At 52.5% G+C, this 22,893-nt stretch overlaps 1 protein-coding gene across 7 annotated transcripts in view; it reads right to left on the minus strand.

Annotated features, from left to right (window-relative positions):
* Positions 1-22,893, minus strand: part of BRD4 (bromodomain containing 4) — a 1,377,132-nt gene that overhangs the window by 462,041 nt on the left and 892,198 nt on the right. For all 7 annotated transcript variants that reach the window (XM_078681876.1, XM_078681852.1, XM_078681859.1 and 4 more), the window contains one exon: positions 16,071-16,362. In XM_078681876.1, coding sequence (XP_078538002.1) covers positions 16,071-16,362 — 292 coding nt within the window. The remainder of the gene's footprint in view (positions 1-16,070; positions 16,363-22,893) is intronic.

Consider the following 22,893-nt stretch of genomic DNA (forward strand, 5'->3'; position numbering starts at 1 on the left):
TTGGGTCTAGACGGTGGAGCCGCTCTTCCTCTTTAGAGGGGTGCAGAGGCGGAAAGAAGGTTGGCAAGGTGATGGACTGCCCAATGTGGAAGGCCGTGACAACCTTGGGCAGGAAAGATAGCTTAGTACCCAACACAACCTTGTCCGGATGGACAGAAAGGAAAGGAGGAGTACAAGAAAGGGCCTGGAGCTCACTCACTCTCCTGGCAGAGGTGATGGCAACCAGGAAAGCAGTCTTCAGAGTTAGAAGGCGGAGAGGACAGTTGTGAAGTGGCTCAAAGGGAGCGCACATCAGAAATGTAAGAACAAGGTTCAAGTCCCACTGAGGCATCACAAACGGAACAGGAGGGAACGTGTGTGTGATGCCTTTAAGAAAACGATTTACAATAGGGGACTTGAACAAGGAAGGTTGATCAAGCAGCCTTAGAAAGGCTGAAAGGGCAGAAAGGTTGCCCTTGATAGTGGCCAGAGCAGAGCACTGCTGGGCAAGAGAAAGCAGGAAGAGAAGAACCTCTGAGAGATGGGCAGCAAGAGGATCCACAGCCTTTGCTGTGCACCATGCCACAAATCTGTTCCACCTGCAGGCGTATACCGACTGTGGAGGGACGCCTGGCTGCCAGAATGACGTTACAGACTTCAGGAGGCAAGTCAAATGGCCTCAACTGTCGCCGCTCAATCTCCAAGCATGGAGGTGGAGACTGAACAGGTTTGGGTGGAGAACCGTCCCCTGCTGCTGCGACAGAAGGTCCTCCTGAAGAGGCAGACGAACCGGGGGATCGACTGAAATACTGAGTAGCTCTGGATACCAGTATCTTCGTGCCCAGTCCGGAGCCACAAGGATGACTTGGGCCCGGTCGCGCTTGATCTTCTTCAGCACTCTGGGCAGAAGTGGTATAGGCGGAAAGGCGTACAATAGACCGCAACTCCACTCGCGACGAAAAGCGTCTCCGAGCGAGTGCCGCCTTGGAAATTCCAACGCGCAGAATTGATGACATTGCCCGTTCTCTACGGTGGCGAATAGATCTAACCAAGGCTCTCCCATCGCTGAAAGAGGCCTTGCGCCACGTCCGAGTTCAGACGCCATTCGTGATCCATCATGCACCGACGGCTGAGCTCGTCCGCCCTGGCGTTCAGAGAACCTGCCAGGTGTTGAGCCACCAGGGTCACGCCCTGGCGTTCCAGCCACTGCCAGAGGCGCAGAGCCTCCTGGCAAAGGGTCCACGACCCCACCCCGCCCTGTTTGTTGCAGTACCACATGGCGGTGGTGTTGTCCGTGAACACCTGCACTACACTCCCCCGGACAGAGGGGAGGAACGCTTTCAGTGCTAGACGAATCGCCCACAACTCCAAAAGGTTGATGTGGAGCCGGGCCTCCGCTGGAGACCAGATGCCTCTGATCTACGCCTCTCCCATGTGGCCTCCCAGCCCCGGAGGGACGCATCCGTCACAACTAGGTGCTCCGGTTGGGGAAGGGAGAGGCATCTGCCGCTGACCCAATCGCGGTCCGTGAGCCACCACTGCAGCTGTCTCGCAGTGCCCTCCGAGATCAGGACGTGGTCGGACAGGTTGCCCTGATGCTGGGCCCACTGAAACTTTAGGTCCCACTGCAGAGCCCGCATCCGCCATCTGGCGTGATGCACCAGTAGGATGCAGGAGGCCATCAGCCCCAGAAGCCGCAGCGTCAACCTGACCGAGACCCGGGATAAAGGCTGAAAGAGTGGAATCAGAGCCTGAATAGCCCGGACCCACTGTTCGGGAGGATAAACCCGAAACTGCGCTGAGTCCAGAACCGCTCCGATGAAGAGGAGCTTCTGAGAGGGGTACAGGTGTGACTTCGGCACATTGAGGGAGAACCCCAGCTGGTGCAGGAGGTCTGCCGTTGTCTGGAGGTGGCTGACGACTGTTTGGGGCGAGCCCGCCTTCAACAACCAGTCGTCGAGGTAGGGGAAGACTGAAACCCCTAACCTGCGCAGATGAGCTGCGACCATCGCCATCACCTTTGTGAACAACCGTGGGGCGCTGGTAAGGCAGAAAGGGAGCACGGTATACTGAAAGTGCTCGTGGCCAACCGTGAACCGCAGGTAGCGCCGGTGGGCCGGCAGGACGGGGATGTGGAAATAAGCGTCCTGCAAGTCCAACGCTACCATCCAGTCTCCTGGGTCCAGGGCAGCTAAGACCTGAGCCAGTGTCAGCATTTTGAACCTCTCCTTCCGGAGGAAGCCGTTGACGTTCCTTAGGTCCAAGATAGGGAGTAGGCCCCCTTTGCCCTTCTTGGGTACCAGAAAGTAGTGGGAGTAACAACCACACCCTACTTCTGGCCCAGGAACGCGCTCGATGGCCCCCTTAGCCAAGAGGGCCGTAACTTCCTCCTGCAGAAGCCGCAAATGATCCCCGATACTCGGTGGTACTGCGGTGGCATGGCTGGAGGGGTCGCCTCGAAGGGGAGGGAGTAGCCCCTTCGGACGATTTGCAGCACCCACCTGTCCGACGTGACAGTGCGCCAGTGGAGGAGGTGATGGCGAATCCTGCCCCCCACTGGCATCACATGGGCCTGAAAGCACGGACTCGGAGGGTTTTGAGGCGGATGCCGCGGGGAAGGTGTGGACTGACCTCGCCGTTGTCCCCGACCGCCTCCCCGGCGGTTTCCACGGCCGCCACCGCCCTGCGGAGTGTGGCTGGCAGCACGTGTGGGTACACCCCTTCCGTGGCCACGAAAGGAGTGAAAGGCAGCCGATTGCTGGCGCGGGGCCGAGAGGCCCAAGGACTTGGCCATAGCCCTGGAGTCCTTAAAGCGCTCAAGCGCATGGTCTGCCTTGTCGCCAAAAAGGCGACGGCCATCAAACGGCATGTCCATCAGTGTGTTTTGGACATCGGCCGAAAAGTTGGCGGACCTCAACCAGGCGTGACGTCTGACCGCCACTGTCATTGCCATCGCTCTACCTAGTGAGTCGGTGGTATCCAGCCCACACCGGATAGAATATCTGGCTGCATCCCGGCCCTCCACAAGGGCTTGGCCGAGTTTGGCCTGTACCTCCAACGGACACTCTGGCAGCACTTCCGCAACCGTATCCCACAGAGAGTGGGTGTAGCAGCCCAAGAGGCATGCGGTGTTGGAAGACCGCAGTCCCAGACTAAGGGATGAGAAGATCTTTTTACCGTACTGCTCATACCTCTTGGATTCCCTGTCCGGCGGAGCCGACGGGAATGCGTTCTGGGAGTTGGAGGCCTGGATGACCAGGCTCTCGGGGGTGGGGTGGGTAGACAGGAAACATGGGTCACCCGGAGCCGGGCGGTGGCGTCTGGCCACGTTCCTATCTACAGGCGAACCTGTAGCGGGCTTCGACCAAGCACCCAAAAGAACGTCGGTCAAGGCCTCATTAAACGGCAGCAGAGGCTCAGCTGAGCATGACTGCGGCTTAAGGACCTCAGTGAGGAGGTTAGTCCTCACGGCCGCGACGGGGAGCTTAAGGCCCAAGGCCTTGGCTGCCCTCATCAACACCACACTGTAGGTTGCCCCCTCCTCCGTAGCCACGGTAAGAGGCGAGACAAAGCCAGTGTCAGGCGAAGTGTCCAGACCACTGGCATCCCCAAGTTCACCTGTCCAGTCCTCCTGGGACTGACATTCGCATGTCAGAGGGTCCTCAGACCCCTCCCAATACTCCTCATCACCCATCTCCTGATACTCAGGGTCAGAAAAGGATGGGGCCGGTTCATGGAAAGTAAACTCTCCGAACGGCGTCTGAAGCGGCGCCCAACGGCGCCGGAACCGGGTCGAGGGAGGCATCGGGGACGGCGCCGCCCGAGGGCGGGGCCGGGGGTGACACCTGGTGGGTCGGCGCCGGGGAGGTTGTTAAGTCCACCGGCGGCGACCCGGGTCCGGAACCGCATCCAGTGGGGCCCTGCGGCGCCGGGCCCGAAGGCGCCGGCGGCGTCGGAGCCGAAGCACCCGACGGCGTCGGGACCGAAGCCCCCGACCCGCTAGGCCCCTCAAACGGGTCCGCTGAGCCCTGAGGCGCTGCGGAGCCCGTCGGAGGAGAGAGGGAACTCATGGCCATGAGGAACCGCTCGATCTCCTCTGGCGTCGCGTTAGGCCCAGGGACCGGAGGGTATGAGGCCGGACGCGGCGCCTGCGACGGAGCCGCGTGGGCGGTATCACCAGAACCCCCGGCCACGTCGTGCGAGCATCGGGGGGGGGTCGGACGAGCGATGGCGTCTCTTCGACTTCTTGTGCTCACCTGACGACTTCGACCCGGAGGAGTGATGTCGACTCCCGGAGCTCCGATGGCTCCTCTCCCGCGACCGGTCCCTAGACCTCCGTCCAGACCGGGACCGTTCTCTGCGTGGGACCGACTGCCGGAGTTCAGTTCGAGTTGCTTGCGGGACCGCTCCCGCCTAGCTTTCGAAGTCAGGGCCCGACAGTCGGAGCAGGTCTTGTCGTCGTGACGCCGAGGCAGTGGAGACACAGACGGTGAGGGTCAGTGACCGACATCAGTCGGTCGCAATCCTCACAGGGCTTGAAACCTGGCATCCCTACCGGCACCGATCGGAGTCGAAGACTCGAAAAAGGATGATCAAAAGATCAAAAAAGAGTTAGTCAAAAAGTGACTAAGGTACCACTTTTTCCGGATCTGCGCTGCTGGTGCGGAAAAAAGAAGAACTGACGTCAGCACGCCGAGGCGGCGTCTAAGTACTCAGACGACGTCATCACGGCGCCCACGACTCCGACGACGGACGCGGAGCCACAGACGGATAGTCTAAGGCAAGGAATCTATCACTAACGTGTCTCTTTCAGATGCACAAGTTAATACTTGAGTAACAATATATCTGTAAGAGACATTAGTTAGTGATAGATTCCTTACCGTAGAATATCCCCAGGCGGCAAACTGGATCCGGAAAGTTTTCGCTGGCAGTATCCCTGCACGTCAGTGAGTGGCGTTGTGCGGCTCCGCGTCCGTCGCTGGCATCGTACGGGCCGAGATGACGTCACGGAAACTACTTAGGCGCCACCCATGCCCGCCGACGTCAGTTCTGTACACAACTTTCCACACCAGGAATGCAGAGTCATGCAAGATACTGACTATTGGTGCATAAAACTAGGGCTCTAAAAGGGATGACATTAACCCTAGAAATCAGGTCGCAGAACAGGGAGGATGCAGGGGCGTAACACAGGCCCCTGCAGCCCCCGCAGTGCGGGGGGGCCCTCACCCTCCAGGGGGCCCCGTCAGCACAGCACTTCTGCTGGGGAGCTCTAGATTGAGTCCGGAGGGGGCCCCTTCACGTACCCTGCAAGGGGGGCCCCCTCAAGGTTCCTTACGCCACTGGGAGGATGGGTGGGGCGGTAAGGAATCTATCACTAACTAATGTCTCTTACAGATATATCGCTACACAAGTAGTAACTTGTGCATCTGACAGACACCTTAGTGATAGATTCCTTACCTTAGAATAGATACCCCAGCAATACCAACCCCGGTGGTGGATCTGCTAACCAGATTACACCAGAAAGTCAAGTAGAACAGAACGGCCAAAGAAGCCGTCTCTCCGGACTTGGCTTTCAATCAATAATGCTTAGTAAAGGTATTCAGTGAGGACCACGAAGCTGCCTGACAGATATCCTGCAAAGAGAATCCCCGTCCCAGAGTAGTAGTAGAATGGGCACACAGCCCTAAAGGAGACTCCTCCTTAGCCAAGGAGTAACAGGCTTTAATACACAGAACGACCCACCGAGAGATGGTTTGTTTGTGCACAGCCCGACCTTTCTTGGCACCCACGTAGCCAACAAAGAGTTGATCATCCACCCGGAACTGTTGTGTGCGCTTCAGATAGAATGAGAGCGCACGTTTTGGGTCCAGACGGTGGAGCCTCTCTTCCTCCTTCGAAGGATGCTGAGGTGGAAAGAAGGTGGGCAAAGTGATGGTCTGCCCGATGTGGAAGGGCGTAACAACCTTGGGCAGAAAAGAAGGATGGGTCCTTAACACCACCTTGTCCGGATGGGAAGAAAGGAAAGGAGATTTAGAAGAAAGAGCCTGGAGCTTGCTCACTCTTCTGGCAGAGGTGATAGCAACCAGGAAAGCAGTCTTTAAGGTGAGAAGACGTAAAGAACAGTAGTGAAGTGGCTCAAAGGGAGCACACATCAAATAAGTCAACACAAGATTCAAGTCCCACTGAGGCATTATAAAGAGGACCGGAGGGAACGTGTGTGTAATGCCCTTCAAGAAACGACTAAAAGGGGACTTGGAGAGAAGGCGGATCTGGAAGCCTTAAAAAGGTAAGCCTATTCAAAATTGGTAGTAGTCTATTTTGCATTATTTCATCAAAACCATCCAATAGAAGCTTGATATCTTGTGGGGATAAGATTGTAGGTGACGGAATCATGGGAGAGGGGCTCATTTCAACTGGTGATACAACAATAGGCCTGTTACTATCCCCAGTGGGGGCCTGTCTCTGTTTTATCTTTGATCTGGCATTTACTATTAATTCAGGCTCTAAATGTTTAAGCTTCCTCTTTCTTTTAGCTGGGGGACAAGGTACTGTAACTGCTTGGGAACGATTGGAGGGCAGCTCAGGGCTAACTAAGTCATTGTCAATTCTTCTAAAATATGACTCTCTAGTACAGTAGCCCTTTATTACCCATCAGTTGTTACATCCTGGTTTAAACATATCAGAGAACCCCTCTATTGATAGACAGCGTTGAACTACAAGTATTTCTTTATCTATAACCTTTGCAGCTGCATTAAAAAAATGTCAAAGGTTGAGTTCTGCATACACCTTGGTGTACTCTCCCTCTCATCCACCTGCCTTACTTTAGCCTTGGTCCAATAATGCTCAAGTCAAGTCAAGGTAGAATAGGAAATAGTTGAGTCTCTTACGTGCTGTTTGGTGAGATTTCACAAACTCCCAATGGTTTACATAAAGCAGTTCCAGGAGAAAGTGAGCAATTAAGTTTGGTTCAGTAAACAGGACTAAGGGAGTGGGCCCAGCCCAGCTTTATTCAGGCCCGCCCATGGCCTGGGCGCGTCCCTCGCCACGGAGGTTGAGGCTGCGCTTTGTAGCGCGATGGACACGCCTCCCTTCGCGTCAGTTGTTGGTGATTAACGCGATACACTCTAGGACTTCCAGTCCCACCAGGGTGTTGTAGGAGCAGGGGTTAATGCAACATGGGGCAGGCAGTTGAGAGGGTGTCCCTTAGCCCAGGAGGATCTAGTTGCAGCTGTGTGTGGCCCAAAGAGCGTCCCCATCATTCTTTTGCTCACCATGCCGCCCCAGTTTAGACCTGGCATATATGCAAACCAATCTTGACCCTGTGCCTCATGGGAACAGTCCAGCACAGGGAGGACCTGGCCTGGCAGTGCGGACTGGACTGTTCCCATTGGGTGCAGGGTCAAGACTGATTTGCCAATGGCTGGGTTCAAATTGGAATGGCATGGGGCTCAAAAAACCCAATGGATTTAGGCCCAGATTGCTGTACTGGGGTGAATGTATGACATTGTTCTGCATTGTGTCCATCAACTTTTGTTTTTGATATAGATAGATGGCACTTCATAGGTGGGAGGGAACCTAGTAGCCCATTGGCTAGTGACCACAAACTCCCCTGAGGGCACCTTCTGGGCATAAAAGGGGCACCCAGAACTCTGATCTTGCTTGACTGAAGAAGAGGACCAAAGATGGACTGCCGTGCTGACACTAGAACTGGCAAAGAAGAAAACAAGTTACTTACCTGTAACTACAGTTATCCAGTATTGGTATCCTTCATAGATGCCTGACTCATTCCCCGTCGCCGAGGCGGGAGTCCCACGGTAAAAATACAAAAGCAGTGCCTTAGAGAAAACAGTAGGCTAAAAGAAAAGCCCATAGGCCTAAATGAATATGCTACTTACCAGTATGCATCTGTTCTTGGCATGTAGGGCTGCTGACATTCATATCTATAGCGTAGATCGCCGCCTAGTGTTGGGTCCGGATGATTGCACATTGTTGTCCTGGAAGAGTCTTCGAAGTATCACGAGATAGGTGGCTCCTCCCCTGGACTACAGTGCGCATGGGCATCGACTCCATCCCCAGATTGTTTTTACCCATTGTGGCGAAGATGGAGTGTAATAGTGTGAGCGATGACCATGCTAAGCGTAAGTTAGAATTCTGCAGCCGCTACAAGCGCCGGGGAGGAGGGCGGGCGATATGAATGTCAGCAGCCCTACATGCCAAGAACAGATGCATACTGGTAAGTAGCATATTCAGTTCGAGGCATATGGGCTGCTGAATTCATATCTATAGCATAGAATATATAGCAGTCCCTCCATTAACGGCGGCCGCCCGTGCCAGCTGCAGACGTTTGAAAAAGTGTCTTAAGAACAGCCTGCCCCACAGCTGCCTGCTGCTTGGAGTGCACATCTACACAGTAGTGTTTAGTAAATGTGTGTGGTGTAGACCATGTGGCTGCTCTACAAATGTCTTCCAAAGGGATATTACCAAGGAAAGCCATGGAGGCCCCCAACTTGCGGGTAGAGTGGGCTCTGGGGGGGACCGTTAAAGTGCGCTTAGCCTTGTGATAGCAAATTTGAATACACTTAACGATCCACCTGGCTATACCTGCTTTGGAAATGGGGTTGCCTTTGTGCTGGGCTGAAAAGGCAACAAAGAGTTGTTGTGTCTTCCTAAAATCCTTGGTCCTATCGATGTAGTACATCAAAAGCTCGTTTGACGTCAAGAGTGTGGAGCATTCTTTCGGCTACAGTCTATGGGTTTTGAAAGAACGCGGGCAGTTCAATGGTCTGATTGACATGGAACTGTGAAACCACATTAGGAAGAAATTTAGGGTTAGTGCGCAGCACCACCCTGTTTGAGTGAATTTGTATGAATGGCTCTTGGACAGTGAGCGCCTGGAGCTCACTAACACGGCGCAGAGACGTAATGGCTATTAGAAAAGCCACTTTCCATGTTAAAAACTGAACCTCGCATGAATGCAGAGGCTCAAAAGGCGGGCCCATCAGCCTGGTGAGGACCACATTAAGGTTCCATACAGGAGCTGGCGGGGTCCTGGGAGGGATGACCCGTTTCAGCCCTTCTAGGAAGGCTTTAATGGCAGGCCCTCTGAAAACGGAGAGATGCTGCCTGTTTTGGAGATAAGCTGCTATGGCGGATAAGTGTATCCGAATGGAAGCATATGCCAGCTTGCATTTGTAAAGATGTAACAAATAACAGATGATGTTGTGAGTGGATGCATCTAGCGGGTTGATGTTGTGTTCTGTACAGTAAATGACAAACCGCTTCCATTTTGCTGCATAGCAAGCTCTGGTGGTGGGCTTTCTTGCCTTCCGTATGATATACATGCAGTCGGAAGGCAAGTTAAGGTAGCCAAATTCTAAGACTTCAGGGGCCAGATCGCCAGGTTGAGCTGTTGCGGGTCTGGGTGCTGAATGTCGCCATGGCTCTGCGTCAAAAGCCTGGGCGTGAGGTGCTGCCTTTGATGCGGTACCACGGAGAGTTCTAGAAACGTGGTGTACCATGGTTGGCGTGCCCACGTTGGAGCAACCAGGATGAGTGTCATCGAGTATTGCCTTAGCTTTCGTGCCACCAGCGGTATGAGAGGTGCTGGGGGAAAAGCGTACGCAAATCTGCCTGACCAGTTCATCCATATCGCATTGCCCTGCGACTGTGGGTGAGGGAATCTGGCGGCAAAGTGTTGGCATTTTGCGTTTTCCCTTGTGGCAAACAGGTCGATCTCTGGATGACCCCACTGCTGGAAGTACGGGTGGAGTACTGATGGATGTATCTCCCACTCGTGCATTTGGTGGCTGTACCTGCTGAGCAGGTCCGCCATCTGATTGTCCTTGCCCGGGAGGTGTTCCGCCATGAGGAAGATGTTTCTCTGAATGGCCCACTTCCACATGCTCTGAGCCAGATGAGACAACTGTGGAGAGTGTGTACCTCCCTGCTTCTGAATGTAGTACATGGCTGTCATGTTGTCCGTCCGGATCAACACGACTTTGTTGCACAGATGTACTTTGAATGCCTTCATTGCCATGAAGATCGCCATCAGCTCTAGGTGGTTGATGTGCATCTTCCTTTGCTGAGTTGTCCATAGTCCCTGCACTGTGTAGTGGAGAGCATGAGCTCCCCAACCCTGTACAGATGCGTCCGTTGTTAGGATGATCTGTGGCACAGGCTCCTGGAACGGTCGGCCCTTGCAAAGGTTGTGTGGATTCCACCAATGCAGAGAGTTGTATGCCCGACCGGTCACCAACACTAGGTCCTTTAACTGTCCGTGAGCCTGATTCCACTGACGTGCCAAGCACTCTTGAAGCGGACGCATATGGAGCCTCGCGTGCGGGACTATGAAGATGCAGGAGGCCATCATGCCTATCAACTGCATGAACACTCTTGCTGGAAGCGAGTGTCGCGGCCTGAACCTCAGGATGAGCGACTGAATGCTGTTGATCCTCACAGGATTCGGCTGAGCCGTGGCCGCCAGAGTATCTATTGTCGCGCCCAGATACTGCCGCACATGGGCTGGCTGAAGGTGCGATTTGGGATAATTGAGTGAGAATCCCAGACTGTGAAGAAGGTGAATGGTGTGGGACATGTTGGCGGCGCACAGCTGGGCCGACTTTGCTTGGACAAGCCAGTCGTCCAGATAAGGGTAAACGTGAACATTCTGCCTTCTGAGGTGCGCAGCCACTGTCGCCAGGCATTTTGTGAACACCCTGGGCGCCGTGGTCACTCCGAAAGGTAGGACCTTGAGCTGATAATGCCGACCCTGAATGGTGAATCTGAGGTATTTTCTGTGTGATGGATGTAGAGGAATGTGAAAGTATGCATCCTTGAGATCTAAGGTTGCGAGGAAGTCTCCCTGGTTGAGCAACGGAAGAACTTGCTGCAGCGTCAGCATGTGAAAGTGTTCTGAGAGAATATATTGGTTTAGGGGTCTGAGGTCCAGAATGGGTCTGAGGGACCCGTCCTTTTTTGGGATTAAGAAGTACAGGGAGTACACTCCTGTGCCGCCTTCTTCCACCGGCACGAGCTCGATTGCCCCTTTTTGCAGCATGACAAGTACCTCCTGCTGCAATAAGTGCAAATGCTCTGCGGACATAGGACGGTGTTTTGGTGGCATGTTGGGTGGAGTGGACGTTAACTCCAGACAATAACCGAACTGTATATGTTTTCTGACCCACCTGTCTGTGGTGATGGATTTCCAGACTGGCAGGAACTGCTGGAGTCTCCCCCCGACAGGTGTTGTGTGGTCGGGGGGCAGTGGCAGGGCGTCACTGTTTGGTGGTGGCAGAGGAACGGGAGTTGTTATTTCCACGGCCTCTGCCCATGGCACTGTTGCCCCGATAGCCGCCTCTACTCTGCTTGGTGTAAGAGGACTGAGCTCCACCTTTAGTGTATTGTGTTTGCTGGACATCTGGCCTCTGGAAACGCCTCTATTGCCTGAGCGACGAAAAGTATTGGACCGAAACTGTTGGGACTGGAGAGCTCCCATGGACTTTGCCGTCTCTGTATCCTTCTTTATTTTTTCCAGTGTGGTATCCACCTCAGGACCAAACAACCTATCAGGCATCACGAAAGGAACAGGAGGAAACAGATGAGTGATGCCCTTCAAGAACCTATTTACAACGGGGGGACTTGAACAAAGAGGGCTGATCAGGGAGCCTTAAGAAGGCGGAAATGGCAAAGAGGTAGCCCTTAATAGTACCCAGAGCAGGGCCCTGCTGGGCAAGAGAAAGGAGGAAGAGGAGAACCTCAGAAAGAGGGGCAGAGAGTGGATCCACAGCCTTTGCTGTGCACCATGCCACAAATTTGTTCCACCTGCAGGCGTATACAGATTTTGTGGAGAGACGCCTGGCTGCCAGAATGACATCGCAGACTTCAGGAGGCAAGTCAAATGGCCTCAACTGTCGCCGCTCAATCTCCACGCATGGCGGTGGAGACTGGACAGGTTCGGGTGGAGGACTGTCCCCTGCTGCTGCGACAGAAGGTTCTCCTGAAGAGGCAGACAAATAGGGGGATCGACTCACGTGCCCAGTCCGGAGCCACAAGGATGACTTGGGCCCGGTCGCGCCTGATCTTCAGCACTCTGGGCAGAAGTGGTATAGGCGGAAAGGCGTACAACAGACCGCAACTCCACTCGCGACGAAAAGTGTCTCCGAGCGAGTGCCGCCTTGGAAATTCAAACGCGCAGAACGGACATTGCGCGTTCTCTTCTGTGGCGAATAGATCTAACCAAGGCTCTCCCCATCGCTGAAAGAGGCCTTGCGCCATGTCCGAGTTCAGACGTCATTCGTGATCCATCACGCCCTGATGTTCCAGCCACTGCCAGAGGCGCAAAGACTCCTGGCATAGGGTTCACGACCCCAGCCCACCCTGTTTGTTGGAGTATCACATGGTGGTGGTGTTGTCCGTGAACACCTGCACTACACTTCCCCGGACAGAGAGAAGGAATTCCTTCAGTGCAAGCCGGATCGCCCACAGCTCCAGAAGGTTAATGTGGAGCCGGGACACCGCCAGAGACCAGAGGCCTCTGATCTCCGCCTCTCCCATGTGGCCGCCCCAGCCCAGGAGGGACGCATCCGTCACAACAACATGCTCCAGTTAGGGTAGGGAGAGGGATCTGCCGCTGACCCAATCGCGGTCCGTGAGCCACCACTGCAACTGTCTCGCAGTGCCTTCCGAGATCCGGGCATGGTCGGACAGGTTGCCCTGATGCTGGGCCCACTGAAACTTCAGGTCCCACTGCAGAGCCCGCATCCGCCACCTGGCGTGATGCACCAGAAGGATGCAGGAGGCCATCAGCCCCAGAAGCCGTTAACCTGACCGAGACCCGGGATAAAGGCTGAAAGATCGTAATCAGAGCCTGAATATTCCAAACCCGCTGTTCGGGAGGATAAACCCGAAACTGCGCCGAATCCAGAACCGCTCCGATGAAGAGGAGCCTTTGAGAGGGACACAGGTGTGACTTTGGCACATTGATGGAAAACGCCAGCAAGTGCAGGAGGTCGGCCGTAGTTTGAAGGTGGCTGACGACTGTCTGGGGCGAGCCCGCCTTCAACAACCCGTCGTCTAGGTAGGGGAAGACTGACACCCCTAACCTGCGCAGATGAGCTGCGACCACCGCCATCACTATCGTGAACACCCGTGCGGCGCTGGTAAGGTCAAAGGGGAGCACGGTGAACTGGAAGTGCTCGTGGCCTACCATGAACCGCAGGTAACGCCGGTTGGCCGGCAGGACGGGGATGTGGAAATAAGCGTCCTGCAAGTCCAACGCTACCATCCAGTCTCCGGGGTCTAGGGCAGCTAAGACCTGAGTCAGCATCTTGAACTTCTCCTTCCGGAGGAAGCCGTTGATGTTCCGTAGGTCCATGATAGGGCGTAGGCCCCTTTGCCCTTCTTGGGAACACGAAAGTAGTGGGAATAGCAACCACACCCCACTTCTGGCCCAGGAACGCGCTCGAAGGCCCCCTTGGCCAAGAGGGCCGACACTTCCTCTTGCAGAAGTCGCAAGTGATCCCCCGACACGCGGTGGTACTGCGGTGGCATGGCTGGAGGGGTCGTCTCAAAGGGGAGGGAGTAGCCCCTTTGACGATTTGCAGCACCCACCTGTCCGAAGTGATGGTACGCCAGTGAAGGAGGTGATGGCGGACCCTGCCCCCCAGACTAAGAGGGCTTTGAGGCGGATGCTGCGGAAGTGGATGTGGGCTGGCCGTGCCGTTGTCCCCTGGTACCGCCACGGCGGTTACCACGTCTGCCGCCGCGCTGGATGTTAGACTGCGACCCGTGGCTGGCAGGACGTGAATGGGCGCCCCTTCCTTGGCCACGAAAGGAGCGAAAGGCAGACTGCTGCTGACGCTGCCCCGAGAGGCCCAAGGACTTGGCCGTAGCCCTAGAGTCTTTGAAACATTCAAGCGCATGATCTGCCTTGCCACCAAAGAGGTGGCTGCCATCAAACGGCATGTCCATGAGGGTGTTCTGGACATCGGCCGAAAAGTTGGTGGATCTCAGCCAGGCGTGGCGGCGAACCGCCACCGTCGTTGACATCGCCCTGCCCAGCGAGTCCGTGGTTTCCAGCCCACATCGTATAGAATACCAAGCTGCGTCTCGTCCCTCCGCGAGGGCTTGAGCGAGTTTTGCCCTGGCCCCCTCCGGACACTCTGGCAGCACGGCCGCAACGGTATCTCACAGAGAGTGGGTATAACGGCCCAAAAGGCAAGCGGTGTTTACTGACCGCAACCCACAGCTGAAGGATGAAAACAGTTTCTTACCAAACTGTTCATACCTTTTGGATTCCCGATCTGTGGGAGTCAGAAGAGCGATGGCGTCTCTTCAACTTCTCGTGCCTCTTACCTGAGGACTTGGAGCCCGACGAATGGTGTCGACTCGTCGAGCTTCGATGACTGTGGCCCCGCAACCGCTCCCTCGCCCCCCTCCTGGACCAGGACCTTGAGCGGCGCGGGGCCGACAGCCGGAGCTCGAGGTGCGTGGGGGACCGGTCCCACCTAGCCTTCGACGTCAAGGCCCGGCAGTCGGGGCACGACTGGTCGTCGGGGTCGGCCCCAAGGCACTACAGGCACCGGTGGTGAGGTTCGGTAACCGACATCAGTCGGTTGTAGTCGGTACAGGACTTGAACCCAGGCATTCCCTACCGGCACCGAGAGTCGTGAAAACTCGAGAAGAGATAAAAAAGATCACAAAGTTTTAGTCAAAAAATGACTAAGGTACTGCTTTCTCCGGACCTGCGCTTCGCTGGCGCGGAAAAAAGAAGAACTGACGTCAGCGCGCGAGGGCGGCGTCTAAGTACTCCAACAACGTCATCCCGGCGCCAACTACGCCTACCGACACGCAAAGGTACTGCTACGCAAAATTTGCCGGATCCAGTCTGACGCCTGGGGGTTATTCTAAGGTAAGGAATCTAACTAACGTGTTTCTTTCAGATTTAGAAAATGCAGAGTAGTGTGCTGGCCCAAAGTTAAAATTCTTACCCTTACAACATTGACAGAAACAGTGTGACTGTTTATCGCAGTAGGTTTTTACCAAATACAGCCAGATGCCTGGGGAGTATTCTGAGCTAAGGACTCTGCGGCTAGATAGACTCTCTACCAGATAAGGAATTACTGAAGGTAAGCATGCTTGTTCAACTGATAGACTTCGAGCGCTGAGAGGGGGCGTCTGACGTTGGGGTGCGAGGAACTTCTTGAGGGATAGCTCCCACTGAGCCTTCAGATGCGTGGCACGCCAGTCCTCACAGGTTTTGGAGTCGTGGTCACACTACAAACACCAAGTGGAATCTGTCATTACCCCACATAGCTTTAAACCATCCGGTTTCTTGGGTTACAAAAATACAATGGTAAAAAAATGACAGGGTAACTCAGATCGGATCAGCGCTATCTGCTGCGGAGAAGAATGAACTGATGTCAGTGTGCTGGAGTGGCACCTATACAGGTACTGCATCCTGCACTTCCGGTGCAGACAACACAGATGTGGAGCCAAACGATGCTACCTACCGGCATGCAGGGGTACTGCTAAAAAATCTTCTATATCCAGTCAGATGCTGGTGGATTATTCCAAGGTAAGAAATCTGCTGCTAGAAGTCTCTATCAGATCACATTTTTGAGGAGCACACAATATATTCTGTAGCATTTTAAAGCTGATTAACGGCTGAATTGACAGACATTACTGATGTATGAATCAATCACAGTTCAGTCACCTGTAGTAGCACATTTAACTTATTATTTTTTTACAACAAATTGCCAGCTATGTTGGACTATACCGCCAATTTTTTCACAGTCTAACCTCTTCTAGAATTGAGAAGACTAAAGTGGTGACCTACAGTGCAGCATTATTGTCAACATAAACCACCACAGCATGGCTGGCCTGGTCTGCCGCAATTAGCTATCCAATGGTGTACTTAAGTATAAGCATACTTTCTTTGAGCACATTTTCTGCACAGCTTGCAGGGCGTTTGCACTACATTTATGATTCATAGCTATTATTGGCTTTGTTTATGTTTTGCCTAAGTATATTCCTGTAGTGTCAAGGAACACTGCTTAGCTGTAGGTTTTCCACATTTTCCTCAACCCCCTTACCTGGAGGTGAGACAACTGTATGTTGATTCAAATGAGGGGGGCTAGGTTCTGGCTGAGGCAGTAGTTGTGGTGGTATCTCTTGCTGTGGCAGATGCATCAGAGGTGGGTTGAAATGTGCCATGGCATCAAACATACTTCCTGGGATTTGCTGATCCATAACTGGAACTTGGGAAGGTATGAAAGGAGGTGGAAGTGTAGGTGGGGAAGTCTTCATCAGTGGCGAAACCAGCTGGGGGACCGGTGGCTGTGAGGGCTGAAGCTGAGACTGCACCACCTGCGGGTGATGGTGATGCTAGAAAGAAACAAGATGTTGTACATTAAAAGTGCAGAAACAAGAAAACACAGGCTGTTCACCATGACAGACTTACTTCATATAAGACTGCTTACTCTACATATTCAAACTTGCTGCTTTAGGCTGACACTTGGAATTATATATTTAAAAAAAAAAATTAAGATCATAGTAAAGAATCACCAACATTTAGCATTAGATTCTAGGCTATACCTCTGGAGTCACTCCCGATATAATAATGCACTTAAACACTTATTTGCAATCACTTATTTTTACAATTGAAAAATGATAATGAATTACATGCTTGTGTAGGCCATTCACCAGTCTGCAACTTGTGCTCTCAAACCCTTTAATTCCCTTTCCTTTTGAATCTTGGAATACTGCTAACAAACAGGTATGTGGACAAAATATTTTTGCCCAGCGCGAAGACAGTTGTTTTGAAGCTCTGATGCAGCCACATACTGGCTCTATCAGCATGCTAGCATCTATACCTCAGTTATTTTCCTAGCAAAACACACTTCAAAGGCATGTTAATTAGGTGGATCATCAGTAGGAAGAGAGAACCACCGACTAGTATTATAGGTTTTTATAGTGAGCTGCTTTGTCATCTACATCTAGCTCACCTGGCTCTAAAAGTCCTGGGGTGAGGTTTAGCATCCAAATGTCTGGTTTGAAGATGTTACAAAAAAGGTATGCTATGGACCAAACTTAATATTTTCAACATGGCTTGACCAAGCTGGGCATCCAATCCTCAGTTAAAATCAGTTGTGCAATGTTTGCTGGAGTACCCAAATTAGGCTCTTTACAGAGATCATATTACGGATTTGAAAAGGCAAAGAAGGAAAGGTAACTTATTCGCAGACCTATTTCTGCATCGAAGAAATCTTAATTGAAGTCATGAACTTTAGAATAAATCCCTGCTGCATGCGTGTACCCCAGAGCACTTTTCAGAGATGTACTGTCCATTGGGCCATCACAAAGCATGTAAATGTCCATCTTTCGTTGCGATAAGCAGCACCCAGTGATAGCCGGACATTAATCTGTTTCCCTGGAAGTAAACTGATGAACTCCTAACGGGCCGTTTCAAGCCTTCATTTCAGCATATGATGTGCAAGAAAGAGGTGAGAAGGTTTGTAATGCAGTGAAAAGATGCAGCCAGCTAGGCTTACATTAAAAGATGAGACAAAGAAAACTTGTCTCTAAGACTCCAGACGCTTCTCATACTCATGATGCAATTTGCTGGTAAGATGCAAAGCAAAGCCAGTTCTTTTTTAAGGTAACACTGTTAATTGAGATAATTTGCCATTTACTTTCTAATGCAAACCACATCTATGGGAGTGAGTTGTTTAGTACTTCAATGAAGATTCCTCTGATACAGGAATAGAACTAAATTTAAGTAATTTTTTCTTCTGCATAGGAGGATCTCCACTGATAGTCCTACGTGTCAAAATAGAGTGACAAAAGGTGGCTGTTGGGCAGCAGGGAGAAAACAAAAATATATATATATGTTTATAAGTACACGGTATAGCTTGATAAGAGTTTCACTACTTAAAAAGATTCATCAAGTTTTCCTGGCTCACTCTAGCAAATGCCCAAGTGCCTGAATCTAAACAATAGTGTTCTGTTAAAGTGTTATTCAATTTCCACGTTGCTGCTTTACAGATGACGCTTTAAAGGAACAAGGACCCCTAAAGCACAAGTTACTTACCTTCTGTAACGATATTTCTGTAAGAAACAGTAGTTAGTGTTAGATTCCTTACCTTAGAATATCCCCAGGCGTCAGACTGGATCCGGAAAGTTTTCCGTAGCAGTACCCCTGCACGTCAGTAGGCGTCGTCTGCGGCTCCGACGTCCGTCGTCGGGAGGACGTCGGAGTACTTAAACGCCGCCCTCGCGCGCTGACGTCAGTTCTTATACACAGCTTTTCCGCACCAGAAACGCAGAGCCATGATAAAAACCGACACTGGTGCCATGAAACTAGGGCCCTCAAAGGGAAGAACCGTAACCCTAGATATCGGTTTGCAGAACGGGGAGGATGTGTGGGGCAGTAAGGAATCTAACACTAACTACTGTTTCTTACAGATATATTGTTAATGATGGTAAGTAACTTGTGCATCTGAAAGAAACAGGTTAGTGTTAGATTCCTTACCTTAGAATAGATACCCCAGCAATACTAACCCCGGTGGTAGGTCTGCGAACCAAAGATCACACCAGAAAGTCCTGGAGAACGGAACTGCCGAAAAAGCCATCTTTCCGGACTTGGCTGTCCAGACAGTAGTGATTATCAAATGTGTGCAGCGAGGCTCACGTAGCTGCCTGATAGATGTCCTGCAAAGGGACTCCCCGACCAAGGGCAGTAGTAGCCGCCGTGGCCAGAGTGGAATGGGCACGCAGCCCCACATGAGGCTCCTTTTTAGCCAGTGAATAACAAGCCTTTATACACAAAACGACCCATCGAGAAATGGTTCGTTTGTGCACCACCCGTCTCTTCTTAGCGCCCACGTAACCAACAAAGAGCTGGTCGTCCACCCAGAACTGGCGTGTGCCGTCTGTGAGAAGTTGGCCTGATATATGATGCTCACTAGTTCTAGTGATCACCTTGTATCAGTCCAAACAACCCTTATGGTGATTGGTTGTAAGTCAACCTTATAGACCAGCTATCCTAATGGTAGCATGGACAAAGCAGTCTTAGGCTAAACTCTTTTGGCATGTGAAGCCAGCTGTTTTACCACAATATAACCCCTTGAATACCAGATGAAAGGACACCACACAGGTTGTTATGAAAATAAACAGTATATTTATTAATAACAAACACCTCTGAAGTCTTTATGAGATCAGAGGGCTAAGCACATGACAATCTCTTAGGAAAAATACGATAAGTTGCATAAATTACAATGGTGACCTAGGGGCACGGCAAACCATATACTAAGTAAATGGTATAAGGAAGTCGATAGAAGGAATGGAGCTGTCCAGAGGCTGTAGGATCGTTGGGACCACGCTACCCTAACTTTAGGTAAGTAATAGGAGGCCCACGGAACGCGTGTGCAGAGTGTGAACTCACACGCGAGATGCGTAACAACGTCTATGGACAGTACAGTTCAAGAAAAAGGTTAAGTACGGACAATCCTGACTAATTAGGACTAAAACGACTGTGGAACTGGACACTAGGAAAGTCAATCTACCCGTGAGCACCGAAATGCTCTTGTTACCTCACCCACGGGCTGCGGGTGCATAGGTGCAAAGTCGTGTCGGGTTCCAGCGTTGAAGTCAATGGAGCCTGGAGGAAAAGATGCTGCAGGCGACCAGGAGGAAGATGTCCGGTGTGATCCAAGGGTGGATCAGTGATGCTGAAGACCTGAAAGCAGAGGGGACAATGTTCAAAGTCACTAGCCAGTGACTTGAGTGGAACCAGGAAGGAACCAGATGTCGTCGTCGCGATCAGGTGAAGAGTGGACGCTTGACTCTGCAGCCACGTGGACCAGGAGGTGTCTTGGACGACCAGAATGAAGGCACGAGCTGTCCCACGCAGGCTCTCGCTGTCGGCGGTGTCTGTTCCGGATTCGGCGTCAACAGGCCTTGGCAGAGGCAACCCACGCGGTGAGTGGAAAAGGCGTCTGGTGCGGACTAGGAGAGTCCGGGGTGCCCCTCTTTTGGAAGGGAGCAAGGGCCAGTCTGGAGCAACCAGACCAGCAGTGAAGATTTCAAGGTTCGTCGTCTAGGAGGGCACTAGCCAGCCGGCAAGTGACCAGACAACGCGTCGAGCAGCAAACAAGCAGAAGGGCCCCACGCAGATCTCGTGGAAGCTGGAGGGCTGATCTTCGGTGCAGGGGCTGCTCGGGGCTGGGGCTTCTCAATCCCCAAAGCACTTGGTCGAGTTTACCTCGAAAGTCGTGCTGGAAGCGAAGTGCAGTTTCTTTCAAGATGGCCGGTCCCACCTGTCTCGTCGCACCCACGGATCTCAGCTGTGCTGGAGATGTGAGTTGAGGTCGGAGAGGTCTGGGAATCCGGGTCTCGTAGGGCTCTGAAGTCTGGATCCTCAAGGGAAGTAGAAAAAGTGAAGCCGCTGGACGCTTGATGGTGCCTGCAGTTGCAGGGTGGACACTCCTTGCCCACGAGGGAGATTTCCTCAGTCTTCTGTGGAGCAGAACGTCGATGTCCAGAGTTTCTTCTTGTAGAGTAGTTCAGGATTAATCTAATTTGGAATGGGACCAGCTCCTACCTTTATCCTGCTAAAGGGGGCTATACTGGTGACTAGGTCCCTCCCCGGGGTGGGACCAGGAAGGGGGGTGGTTACACCCCCTATCCTTTGTCCGGTTTCGCGCCAGAGCTGGGGCAGGGATGCCCCAGCAACTGGTTTGAACCGGTGTATGCACAGGACATCTTGTGTGCCCCAGGCATGTCTCATTCCTTTCAGGCCTATCCTACCCAATACACAAAATCCTGTCTGGGGTGGTGCTAGCACCTCCCAAGGCAGGAACCCCTTTGTCCAAGCCTCCCTCGCTGGAAGGAGTCCCAGCAGCAGGAGGTCAGACTTGTGTCTGTGGTGGCAGCATCCATTTTGTGATGCTGAGGCTCGAGTTAACTTTAACCGGGGTTCACAGTTACATACATGTCGTGTCCCTTTAGAAGGGTGGAATGCTACCCCCGTCGCCAGAATTGGCGAGGGGGTAGTATTCCAAATCGTATGACACCTTACTCGACATGTTTTGATAATGTTATACCAGAGTTAGCATTTAACCGCGAGGTTGATAATGCACTTATGGTATAGCGTTATCATGGAACAGCTATTAGGACTTGGTTCCGCAAGCTGCAAACGGGCTCAGCTCATGCCAGAGCAACATCTCACATAATTCCAAGCACTCTGCCTTCAGGATTGATAAGGCCTTCCATAGGAGTGACTGATAGGAATATATGTGTTCATTTTACGGTTAGATATAGGTATACTATATCTACAGCAAAGGGTGTTTACACCACCTTGCCCCAGCTGTCATGCAGCCAGTTGTGTCAGATTTAGATGGCCAGCCAGGGGTGGCATAATACATGCTTCAGCCCCTGGTAGGCCCTGGGTACACCTATGCCCTGGATACCTAAGGTATACTGTACAGGGACTGATAAGGTGGCCCAGTACCAATTGGTAAATGCACCTAAGGTACATGGAATCCATTTTAACAGAGAGAGCAGGAAGCCTGGGGTCCTGAATAGCAGGATCCCAGGCCAACTAAGTCAAAAACCAGCAAAACACCAGGCAAAAAGTTGGGGGCAACCATAGTCAGATATCCACCTTCCTACAGAAGGGAACCCCTCAGGAGATTCTCCGCCGAACACCACCACTTCAGAGACTGAAGAACATGCAGAGACAGCCGTATCCTGTCGTCCCAAGATCCTTTCCTCTGATCCCAGTGATCCTCCAAGCACTCCTGCAATGGTCTCATGTGCAGCCGTGCGTGTGGTGTGAGGAAGATACAAAAGGCCATCGATCCCAGTAGAGAAGACACCGTCCTCACTGTTGTAGATGGAGCGGTCATAAGAGCCTGAGCCTTCCGAAGGAGTGATAATCGTCTCTCCTCCGAAGGAGACACGCTTGCTGACAGTGTATTGATGGAGGCTCCAAAGTACTGAATGCACTGGACCGGAGTCGGGACAGACTTGGACATGTTGATGTGCAACCCCAGCTTGTTCAAGAGAACGCACGTCTTCTGGAAGTGCGCTTGAGCTTCCGAGAAGGAGGATGCCTTGATCAACCAATCGTCCAGGTAAGGGTAGACAAACACCTTGTTCTTCCTCAGGTGTGCAGCTACCACTGCCATGCACTTTGAGAATGTTCTGGGCGCAGACTTCAGCCCGAATGGCAGTACTGTGTACTGATAATGATTGGTGCTGACTTGGAATCGCAATAACTTCCTGTGTTTGTGTGCAATGGGCACATGGAACTACACATCCTGTAGGTCTATAGCGCAGAGCCAGTCTCCCTGTTGCAGCTGAGGATAAATCTGATGCAACGACAGCATGCGAAACTTCTCTGCGAATCCACTTGTTTGCTTGTCGCAAATCCAGAATGGGCCTGAACTCGTTCTTGTCCTTCTTGCGAACCAGAAAGAACCGGGAGTACAGACCTCTTCCTCTTTGAGACAGAGGTACGTCTTCTATCGCCCTTTTCCTTAACAGGATATCGGCCTCCGCCTGGATCTCGCGCAGTGTAAACTGCGAGCTGACCGGTGGAATGGAAGGAGGCGGGCTGGTGAAACGAAGACTGTATCCATTGCAAACAATATTCAGCACCCACTTGTCCTGAGTCATTTTTCTCCACTGCCAGAAAAAATTGAACACTTCCCCCCACCGGAGCGGGTAACGGATGTAGGGGAAGTAACCGCTCAGGGTCAACACCCAGCCGGGCCTTAGTTCGCTTCGGCGGACTGTTGGCCGCCTCTACCCTTCTGGAAGGGCTTCCGGAACTGCTGCTGTCCCGAAGTCTGTCCTCACCCACGGCCGTGACCCCCGAACCGTCTCTGGAACGGGCGGTAGGTCTTCTTCTCT

This window comes from Lissotriton helveticus, chromosome 1_1, assembly GCF_964261635.1.
Source record: "Lissotriton helveticus chromosome 1_1, aLisHel1.1, whole genome shotgun sequence".
NCBI lineage: Eukaryota > Metazoa > Chordata > Amphibia > Caudata > Salamandridae > Lissotriton > Lissotriton helveticus.